The sequence below is a fragment of the Lagopus muta genome, chromosome 15 (genome assembly GCF_023343835.1).
Source record: "Lagopus muta isolate bLagMut1 chromosome 15, bLagMut1 primary, whole genome shotgun sequence".
Lineage (NCBI taxonomy): Eukaryota > Metazoa > Chordata > Aves > Galliformes > Phasianidae > Lagopus > Lagopus muta.
Window position 1 is genome coordinate 3,451,530 of NC_064447.1, and position 11,260 is coordinate 3,462,789.

At 42.7% G+C, this 11,260-nt stretch overlaps 1 protein-coding gene across 7 annotated transcripts in view; it reads left to right on the top strand.

Moving 5' to 3' along the window:
* The window catches only part of LOC125700689 (katanin interacting protein), a 56,187-nt gene extending 53,830 nt beyond the window's left edge, over positions 1 to 2,357 (top strand). For 2 of the 7 annotated variants that reach the window (XM_048961768.1, XM_048961772.1), the window contains one exon: positions 762 to 2,356. In XM_048961768.1, coding sequence (XP_048817725.1) covers positions 762 to 817 — 56 coding nt within the window. In that variant the 3' untranslated portion in view covers positions 818 to 2,356. Of the gene's footprint in view, positions 1 to 761 lie in introns of all 7 variants that reach the window. The other 5 variants (XM_048961766.1, XM_048961767.1, XM_048961769.1 and 2 more) reach the window with 4 other exon arrangements.
* The last annotated feature ends 8,903 nt before the right edge of the window (positions 2,358 to 11,260 follow it).

Here is an 11,260-nt window from a genome sequence, read left to right on the forward strand (position 1 = left end):
TGATAGAATGATTTGGGTTGGAGGGCGGACCTCAGGAGGTCTCTAACCAGAGCAGAGTCGACTCTGAATTCAGACCAGATTTCCCAGTGAAGTGATTCCACAGAATTGTCTTCATGGGGGAAAAAAGTCTTTGTCCCTTTGAAGTCAGTCCATCTTCTTTATTGAAAGATGGAATTAATTATGCTATCTTTACTTTCACATTTTGCATTTCTGCCTCCCCTTGTTGCCTCATCCTCTATTATCCATTTTCTTCTGTATCCATACTGTTTTCTAAGCGTAATCCCAAACCTGTGATGATACACCTAGTCTCTGAAGCCAGGCTGTTCATGTAAAATAATCAAAATGTCAAGGAAAGGATGGACTACAAGAAAGAGCAGGTGTCAGTGCTTTGTTCTGAAATGGCACAGCAGTCATTGGTACCCATGTGATCCAGTTCAGCTTCTGCCTTTTTTCTGAGCACCAAATTTGTGTATCTCATGTAAAAGCTCCTCTTTGTCCCTTGAGAGGTGGAGTAACAGATTATAGAGTTACTTCCTTGCACTGATTTACTTGTTCGCTGTCCTGCAGTCTGGCACTCTGAAATCTTTTCTTCTACAAGGAAGTAGTTGGTATTGCTTGCTGTCAGTGTGGGATGTGGTACTGAGAAGTGTAACCTTCGCTCTGGGATAGAAATAGAAATGAGAATGTTTCTTCCTCTTTTTAGTCTGTGACTTTGTTGATGTAGGAGCATTTTTAAAACAGCACTCAATTTTCCTTAACAGCTTTGCGTCCAAAAACCTGTCTGTGTGAAAAAGGACTGCAGAGGAGGAAAAGATAACAAGGGCTTGACTGCAAAGTCCTGAATACATCCAGCTCTGGACACTTGCATCTTGGAGAGCTAGATGACTTATCATCCAAATGGAATTTACTCCACACTTGTTGCTGAACCACCTCCTGTCTTATGAGAGGAAGTTGCCTTTGCTACAGGAAAACTTCCTTCAGTAATGAAATTTAAAGCATGAGTTATTTAGTTTTCTGGTTCTTTTATTGTCATAATCTGCGATGACAGATCAGAAAGTGGGTTTATTGAGGTTTAATGAGTAAGCTTCAGCTCTCACTTACCTTTTTTTTTTTCCCAGTGAAAAAAATGATTTCTTCTATTATTTCACTACTATGTAAAAGCAAAAAAAAAAAAAAAAAAAAAAGCATTAGCACTCTGCACAGCCCTCAGATCTTCCTGCTGCCCTCCACTACAGCCTGCACTGGGATCTGCAAACAAGGAGGCCGTCCCTCTGGGCTGCACCAACCAGCTCTGCTGCCAGCGATGTGCCATCCCTTTTGAGAAGTGGTAAAGGCATTTTAATGAGCAGATGGTAAGGAGTGAATGGCATTTTTAAAACGCTGAGTACCCTGAATGCCTGGCCGTTTAACCAGGAATTCTAACCAAATAATTGTGCTGCGGGATTTGTAGCTATGCAAATGTGCTTTTCAATGAATATTTGTCAGTGGTGACAACCTGTAAATCTCTTACAAGATCTAATAGAACATTCTTCCTTTCTCATTTAGAACTTACTGTTTTCAAATAGAACTGAAAGTTCTGAAATGCTTTTATGTGTGAAACAAAGATGCATAGTATTGCAGCCCATGATACGGATTCAAAATGTGCTGCTTTACTCGCCATAAAGGCAGGAGCTGCAGTAGTTTGTGTGTTTGATTACAAAATACTTGGCTGTTGTTGGCTGAGCTGTAAAGACCCAAGATAGCAATACCTTTCCTGGATTTCTCTGTTGATGGGGCAACAAAATGTATTTTGTACTAAATGCAAAACACTTCTGTATGTAAAATAGATGCTTATTTGTTTATAACATAAATAGAATTTGTTATGGAACTTAATAATTGGTATTGTTACTAACATGACAAGTGCTCATGCTAAAAAATAAAAGCATATGAATAAAAGACATTTTCACAAAGCTTGCTTAAGAGCTTTGCTTCCTGTAAATAGCTGGGTGTAAGTGCCTGTTGGCCACTGTGTGGCATTTGTACTAGTTCCTGAACTTGTGGACGTCTTCTAATAGTGGTGCTTCCTTCCCCATAATTGCTACAGTATGAAAAGAGGGTGAAGTTCTTTGAAACATTTCGAAAAAATGAAGTTGTGGAATTTCTCCTCTGCAGTACATCAGGCTGAAAGGGGGGTTTGCTCTGGGATGATGTATGGCACTAAGGCAAGGCCTGATGAGGTCCTTGATCCTGGGCAGTCGTGTGTAGGAAATAGTGTAGTGTTTAAAAAGTACTTCATTCATCTCTATAGTGTAGGAGATATCAGCATTTGCCCTCTTGATGAGTTGAGATGTGATGACCCTTTACGTAACAAAGGTATTTTAGTGTCCTAATCAGTCCTATGTATTTCAGCTGCTAGAATCGTTTCCATAGTGAACTGGGGAAAAATAATGATCGTTTTTCACTTACTTTAACTTGCTACAGGTACATTTTTGTCAGAGAAGCATCTAAGGAGGGAAAGGAAAAGCAAGCATGCAATTAAGAAAATTCTCACAAAGTATGTTAGCTAGTGTCAAGTAATGTCAGAATTCCAGCAGAAGAAATTCTCAAGCAGCGGTAACACTGCTTCCCAAATTATCTAAAGCATGACAAAGGAAGAAGGACAATTAACGTGAACTTTGATAGAGTTCTTGAATAGGAATTATTAAACTTCAGCCCAGATCAATTTCAGGGCCACTCAAACCTCTGAGCCATAGTTGCTGACCTTTTACCTGCTTTCCAGGGGTTAGATCAAAATGATGAGTTTGTCCCACAAGGGCAGAAGATAAAGGAATAATCTGTGAGGAAATAAATGTCATGCTGCATCATTTTTGATCTTTACAAAAGTATTTTAATCAGCCTGAAATGAAATCTGAAGCCAAGGATGCCTTGGAAGGCTTGCAATTTCAGTTTTTCAATTTCTGCCTTTCTTTTTATGGTGTAATCCAGTAGAATTTAATTTCTGCTGCTGAGAAGCACCCATCTGTGAGCAGGGGAGCAAGCAGTGAAGCAGACAATGTAAGAGACGTGTGATACGTGGATGCTCCAGTACTACTGAGGCAGAAGGGTCATCCTCATCTTGGAGGATGAAACCGGAGGAGCTCCATGAGAAGCTGGTCATGAAATTACACTGCCACATTCTGCTGAGTTGGTGCTGTTTTCTGCAAAATTTCCTGATCCTGCAGAGATTTTGCCAGGTCCTGGTATGGTAGTGAGTCTGAAAACCAGCACCGGTGTGGGCAGGCTCTGATGTGTCTCCTTCAAAGAGAAGAGAAGGAAGCAGTGGGGAATGGAACATACTGCAGGAGTGTTTGCTTCCATTTGAATGCTGTGGTCTTTGTATTCAGATCAAAAGAAGGGCTCCTGGCTCAGTGGTCTCTTCACCCATTTCTGTGACTGTTTGCTTGTTTGCTGAGAAATGACTTACAGCCCATGTGAGACACAAACATCCCTTTATCACGCAGCTTGTATCACCCTAATGGAATTCTGTCAGCTGAGGATAAAATGTGGACTAAAAAAGCAATTATAGAGTGAATCTCCTAGCTGCAGGAAGAGCTGAGAGATGGGGACAGAGTGCCCATCTGGAGTAATTTCCTGTCTGACTGGCCTCTAAATCTTGCTGGGAAGAGATCAATTTTCCACCCCTGTCTAACAGCATCAGCTCCATTCACCCTGGCTCAGGACCCTAGGAAGTGCTGCATTGTTCAGACCCAGGCATAAAAGGAAACATTTGCAAACTGCAACTTCCTTCTTACTGACCTAGAAATTACTGGAAAAGAGAGGAAAAAAGGCTACAAGCCTTGTATCTGATGGGACTCTAGTGATCTGTTTCATAGCTCCCAGTTGAAGGAGAGGACTGACCGTCCCAATGATGAGCAGCACAGAAGGACTACTGCTTCCAGCAGTGCTTGGTTCTGCACTTAGAGCTCACTGCTCTGACTGATTAGGAGAAAAACGACCTAATGATCTGCTAGCAGCTTTCTCCAGGTATGCTGGTGGTTATTTTTTCCTGGAAAGTCCAAATTGTTCACCGAAGTTTTACTTTTAGGTTGTGACTCCCTCAAAGTCTGTTTGGTGTGGCTAAAATCAGTTTGGCTGTTTATTACTTCACTGGATTTATTAAAAATATTAGCACGTGTAGATTTTGTGTAGCTTTCCAAAGAGAAGAGAGATTCTGGGAGAGACACAGATACCATTCTTTTCCTGCATTTTCCTCTTGCTCATACCTGAACTGTTGTTTCAGAGTATCCCTTAGCTCACCTAGTTCTAACTGGAAAAAGCATTTCCCAATTTTTTTGTGAAAGTCCAGCATGATGGACCAGGCGTGTTCAGGAGGTGAGTGTCAGAATGCTTAAGAAACTCAGAAATAACAAATAGCCAAGTATCGGTCTTCTCATCAAAGAAGCCAGAATTCCGGCTCGGGAAGAGGCAGTTTGTGTAGTGCTAAACAGAAATGCTTTATTTCAGGTTTTATATCCAGCCACTGTGTAAGAAGAGGGAAGAGGCTGTGGCTCAGCTGCTGCCACCTGAGAGCATGAACCCTACTGCATATTAGAGGCTGAACAGATCTCCAAGTTGTAGAGAAGGCTCACGTAGAAAGGATGAGTGGTGGGCATAAGAATAGGGGAAAACAGAAGATGTCCTGGATGTGACTCTTCATCCAAGACGAGCATTACATCTGGGAGAAGAGATGATCCCTGCTGTAAAGGTAACAAACTGAGAGCAGCTGAGCCCCTTCATGTTTTTCACTAAGATTTCTCTGCCTGATAGCAGTGTCAGGGGCAGCCAGGACAGACGTTGTTGTCTGTTACTGAGGGAAGAACTTTCATCTTGAGGAAGAAGGGTGTTCAAAGAGGACAGGGGCTGAGGCAGCACCAGTACAGTTTTACAGAGGGTTGGCAGGAGTCAGCCAGCATGCTGAGCTGAGATCAGACACTGACTGCCATCCCTTCCTATAAGTGTGGATTCGCAAGTGTAGTGCCTGTTATTCATGGCTCTGTGCTCCTGTTCATCACTAATGTTTTGGGCTTCTTTCTGCAATTGCACAATTTTAAACCTTACAAAAGGCAGTTGATTCCATTCTTTTGAAATCGTTAATGTTAGTTATCTTTGCCAGGCTGGACCTTACAGGGCTTTCAAGATGTTGATTGTCAACACTGTGTGGGAAGGAGTATAATGTGGCAGTCTGAAAACGGATGGGCAGAGAGATGTGTTGTTCATTCTCTCCTTCAATGCAGAGTAGGAATCAGGTCTGGAACATGGAAGAGTTGGGTCCTTATGTAGCAGATGGCTGGGGATGCTTTTACCAACAGATGCTCACTGTTGCTAAAAGTTAACAGCTTCATGGGGACACCCAACAAACAAAAATCTACCAGAATCATGAATGCATAATAGGTGCTGTCTTAGTTCCCGAGTTTAAAAATGTTTGAATGTAGGAAGATCCTTAGTTAAAAATACATGTGCTGCTTAATTCTTGTGTTTTCTTCTAACCATCTGGCTTAGAGACATGATTCTGGGCAAGGTGGAATCTGTCTGACCCAGTGTAGCATGTTCTTACCATCAAGGTGCTGTGTAGGAGTTGCTGTGTGTGTTCCAGAGGAAAGCTCTTGGTGAAGGAGCACAGAGCTGTGCTTTGCACACTTAGAGCAGCAAAGCGTGCTCCTGGAAAAACTGATCCTGTGATGCTGCTCCAGGTTTGACCAGTGTTCAGGGATCACAGGAGCACAGACTGAGCTGTAGCGTGCTCTTGCAGTGCTTCAGTGATATGCATGCCTCTTCTTTGAATCTTCTGTTTTGATTTGTTGACTTCAAAACTGAACGTGGTCTCTTGTGGGCACTACTGCCATGTAGTGAGAGGTGGAACTGTTCTCCTAGCTGAGTTTCCCATTTATGCATTGAAGGCTGAAACAAGACAACAGTCTGCAGGACCACTTAGCTGCCCTTATTCAGGCTTTCTCAGAACCATTCCAGTTCCAAGCTATAGGCCTCTGTTTCCATCCTGTGTCTTAGACTATTACAATCTTTGTCTATATGCAGTCATACTGACATTTGCTGTTTGTTGGTGAAAGCTCTCTGTGTAAGTAGTGTAGGCAGAATCTCATCTCTGTGGGAGTCACAAATTCATATACATCATTAAATTTGCTATGTATTAAGTTTTAATCCAGCTGATACGGGTCATGTGGAATGTAAGTCCTTTCATCTGGTTGCGTAGTAGCAACAGTATTTGTTACCAAAATATTTTTGAGATTTTTTTTTTGAGGACGTAAGGAATTTGCACACACAAAAAGATATTCAAAAAACGTGAACTCATTCAACACTTACATTCCTAAAAAAAATACACATGGTCTTGAACATGGGCACAGAACCCAGCCTTTTAGAAAAGCAATGCAGAGCTGAAGTCAGATGTGACAGTGTCACAGAATCGGAGTAATTGGGGCTGGGAGGGACCTTCAAATGTCTGCAGTCCAATCTACTGCTCAAAGCTGGGACAGCTGGGAGATCAGATGGGTCACACGGGGCTGCTTCCCATTCAGCCCTAAAAGCTTCTAGGAATGGAGACTGCACAGCCTCTCTGGGCAGCCTGCTTTAATACTTGGCTATGAATAGCATGCTTTTTTTTCCCGTGACACATGGTAATTTATACTTTCTCCCACTGATTAAAGGCCTTGGTCAGCATGGATAAGACATCTGGCACCGCAGAAAGGTCATCTCTTCTGTCATCATCTAGCTGTACGATAATAAATTCGGTCTCCCAATGATAATTTTAGATTTGCAAATTACCAGAAGTCTTATGATCTCTCTCTCTCGTGCTCTACTGGAGTCGCTGCTAAAAAGAAAGTAAGCAGCAAAGCTCTCTGAAATGTTTTAAGCCTAAACAGTGGTAAAATCTTATCTACAATGAATGTCACTTCTGGCTTGTTTCCAAAATAGCATTTTTGGATCACTTGTTATATACTGGAAATTATTTGGTAAGGATTGGCTGGCGAACAGATGAATCAAAGTGACATTTCCATTACCAACAGGAGATCTATCTGTGGTCAGAATTCATGGAGAAGGATGCGGGATGGTTGTAAGCCTATTCATTATGTTTAATATTGTCAGAGAAATGAAATAGCTTCTATTATTCATCTCTCTGGGATGGTAATGTATCTGAATATTAATACAAAAATGGGAATCTGATCAAAACCCACTGACCCAGCAAGACATTGATATGTATTTTAATCACTCTCTTTGGGATGCTGAAAAAAATGTACTCTTCACAATAAATCTGCAAGAAATCAAGATCTTCTGCGTCTCTCAGTGGATATTTGGGTACGTCAGTGTATATCCTGTCCTTGTGTCTGAAGTCCTTCCAGGTTTCCGGATCTTGTTTCCCTCCATAGCCCTTCTACTGTCTGTCAGACCCCAATAGGGGTGGGATTCACCTCATAATGAAAAATAACCCCCTGCAGGGATGTATGAACACAAAAAATGGAAAGAGAGCTCCAGAGACAGTTTCACCTTGGCAAGTGGAGACTGTAGGCTAAAAGTGGAAGTTACTGAAGTCAGGTTGTACTGAATTGTGCAAAGGGAGCTAGGTATGTAAATGCATAGAGAGAGCAGAATGGAGGTGGGATTAATGGTAATGACTGGTACTGCCCGAGAACTGTGACTCATATTTCAGGAAAGATGATGCTGATAATGAATATTAAAGAAGCTGACATTCCCTAGAACTAGTTCTGCTATATTTTAAGGCATAAACCAGAAGGGCTGTTGGAGTTTGCAGAAAGCATTCACATTATGCAGGTGTATTATTACTAACAGAACAAAGGGGTAAGCATGAGGTCATAAAATGTATGATTTAACGACTGAATTTGACTGTAATTATGCATTAGAAATATTCATGAGAAGTCTAAAAAGTGAATGGGCAGTGCGTGATCTGACGGCGGTAAGCGGCCCTCCAAAACAGCACCACAGGAACTTTGCCACCTCTTTATTCACTGATGCAGATGTAAATGAGGTTTCTACACCTTGGTGATCTCACAGTGCAGTGCTTCTGGAAGAATAAAACTTGGGATTTCATATTACAGATCTGATCTACGAGTGGCTCGAGTACAGGTTGGTTGCATTATTGTTTAAATGAAGTTTACTGTACTGCAATGGCTTACTTTTTGCAGGGTATCTTTTATAACTTAGTTTCTTTTATAGAATACTGTCTGATAGAGCAATTGGACCTGCTGACCTCCAGACAACCAGGGGCCTAGATTATTTTTCTGATTCTATAAGTAGACATGGGTCAGGAACTTCTGTGTAGCATAACTTATCTGCTGTAGGATCTGTTCTGCCAACTGAACTCTACTGAGCTATAGCATGGTGAATATTAATAGATTGCTTAATTAATCAATCAGTGCAAATAAAAGATTGCCTAAGGCTGAGAACAGTATTCATGTCCTTGTGGTTCTGACCAGGCTTCTAGGGAAGGACACAGGGGAAGGCAGAGTTTTGGTCTAAGCTGTGTGTGCAGTACTCTCAGGTCCTCAGGCTGCACACAGGGATGAATGCATAACAGTGTGTGCTGCTTGGGTAAGGGTAATACTAATGAATCCCTGAGTCTGGGTATGGCTGGAGAGTAGGAAACGTAATGTCTAGAGTTAAGAAAGGACAGAAAAATTATTTGGTTCAGTATTGTCTCTTCAGACTTGGAAGAATGTACTAAATGAAAAAGGATGTTACATAGTTTAACGGAGAAGAGGATGAAGCACAACATGGGTTTACAGACTGATTTCTCCCTGTGTGTCTGATTGCGTTTTCTGTCTCTCTCTCCGCAAGCAGAGGTGACAAAATTTTGGAGAGAAGTCTTATTCAAACAGAGGACCAAGGTAGGCACAGTGCAGATCAGGATGAGTTGTCCAAAAAGAACAATGGATGATTATTTTTTAACTCCTGGAGTAATTACACAGTCCTGTTGCTTATCTGTCTGAGTGCAAGGCAGTGAGACCTAAAGTCTTAAGGCCTGTAGCAGGACGCTTTTCAGGCGAGAGTAGGATGTTAGGAGTGAAAGCCAACAACTGCTTTCAGGTCCATACACTTAAGATACTGCTATCTTATTTTTATTGTGCTGACTCAGTTTTGTTACCCTCTAAAGAGGACTCTTTCTGCAGGTGTAGGCACTCAGCCCTCACCCTTCTGTTGTGTTAGGAGTGGGTGGCCAGAGAGAAAATAAAGGAGATGCTGAAAATTTCATGTGGGAGGATAGCTGTGTTCCTCTCCCCAGAGAGGCCAGGTAAGCACAGCCAGCAAGCATGCCTCTCTCCAGCAAAACTTAGGCACACCTTGCAAGGAAAGCTCGTGGCTGCTCACCCAGTTTAACTTCCAGACATCATCTGCTTTATCCCAACCCACAGGTTCTTGCACTTTTCCCTTTCCAGTTCTTTTCGCCCCTCCCTATGGGATGTGAGAGGTGATGCTCTGTGGCCCAAGCAGTGCTGCTGGTACATTGTTGAAGTAGGCCATGTAGATATTGAGGCCCTGGAACGTGTTCAAAGGAGGGCAACAAAGCTGGTGAGGGGTCTGGAACACAGGCCATATGAGGAGAGGCTGAAGGAGCTGGGAATGTTCAGCCTGGAGAAGAGGAGGCTCAGGGGAGACCTCATTGCTCTCTATAACTTCCTGAAGGGAGGTTGTAGTGAGCTGGGGGTCGGCCTCTTCTCTTGTGTCATCAGTGATAGGACCAGGGGGAATGGCTTCAAGCTACGGCAGGAGAGATTCAGGCTGGACATGAGGAAGTATTACTTTTCAGAAAGGGTGGTCAGGCACTGGAATGGATGCCCAGGGAGGTGGTGGAGTCACCGAGCCTGGGGGTGTTCAAGGAAAGGCTGGATGTTGTGTTGAGGGACATGGTTTAGTAGGAGCTATTGGGAATAGGTGAACGGTTGGACTGGGTGATCTTTTAGGTCTTTTCCAACCTTGGTGATTCTATTATTCTATGAAATAGGATTTGTTTCTGGGTAAGCAATAGCTCCAGACTTAGTTTATGGTCTTGGGGCATGTTAGAGTCCCCATGGTCAAATACAGCGAAGCAGAAAATTAAAGCCACATCTAAAGAAGGGCAGAGGAAGGAGAGCTTGTGTAGTAGGTAAATGCTGCCCAGTTAAATTTGATTTATTCTGAAGGATGGACAAAATGCAGAAAAATGAGCTGGGAATGGTTGGGGCTTCCCTCAGCCACCTATTCTTCCCACCTTCATCAGCTGGGTCAGTGTTGTGAGCAGGCTCACAGTGCGCTTGTGAGGTTTTTGAGGTTCTGAATGGAAGGCCTTGAAGGGTATAGGCTGGGAAGAAGGAATGAAAGGCAGTGTGATGGCAGGGGTACATCTTAGTGGGTGAGCCCAGAGCCACCTTTTCTGTGTGCAACATTTAGTTGTGACATGGGGCTCTTAGGGCATCCTGTGAAGCCACAGCCTGGAAGGTTGGCAAGAATGCAGAATTATTAGAAGAAAGTGGAAAGCCCCTTGTTTCCCTTGTTTGTTTTAGCAAGGATTTATGGAGCATATGTGCTCCTTCTCCTTCAGTCAAGGCCGTCCAATTCGAATCTGAAACAGCTTTTTCAATACACAATTTGTTGTTCATATGCAGCAGTGAGAGTTAGTGTTGTTATACTGCATGTTGAGAATTATGAAAGCAGAACTGGACTGCAGTCAAGCTACTCTTGTTCCCAAGTGTCACTGCCCCTGATCTCACACAAATGTCTACTATCCTCCATAAAACACAAGGTCCTGGGCTTGTGTCACAGGTGCTGGATTGCTATATGGCAAATGGCATGGGCAACCAGCACCAAGTAGGGAAGATACACACCAGAGATGCATCACTGCCATGTGAAGGCAAAGCAGAGTTGTGAACTATTTGCTCAGCGCAGTTGTCAGAGTGTGAGAAGTCACAGGCTCCTAGCTTCACCTGTTTTGCTAGTGGATTGTTTTTCTATCGTGCATGAACTGACATAGAGACTTTCTGCACACTTTTATATTTTGGCTTACCAATTAACTACAGTGGCGACCGGGTTGCTGTGCCTGGGCTTTCTTCCCATGTAACCCCAGGATGCTGCTGCACATGGGAGGTGGTGCTACGTGGCTCATGTTCCATACCAGTATGTATTCAAATGGTGATTGATTTTGATACCCAAAGTATTTTTAGACAAAAAAAAGAAAAAAGGACAAACACAATTTTCTAACAAGTAATGTCATTTAATGAATGGTGTAGTCTAGAAAATA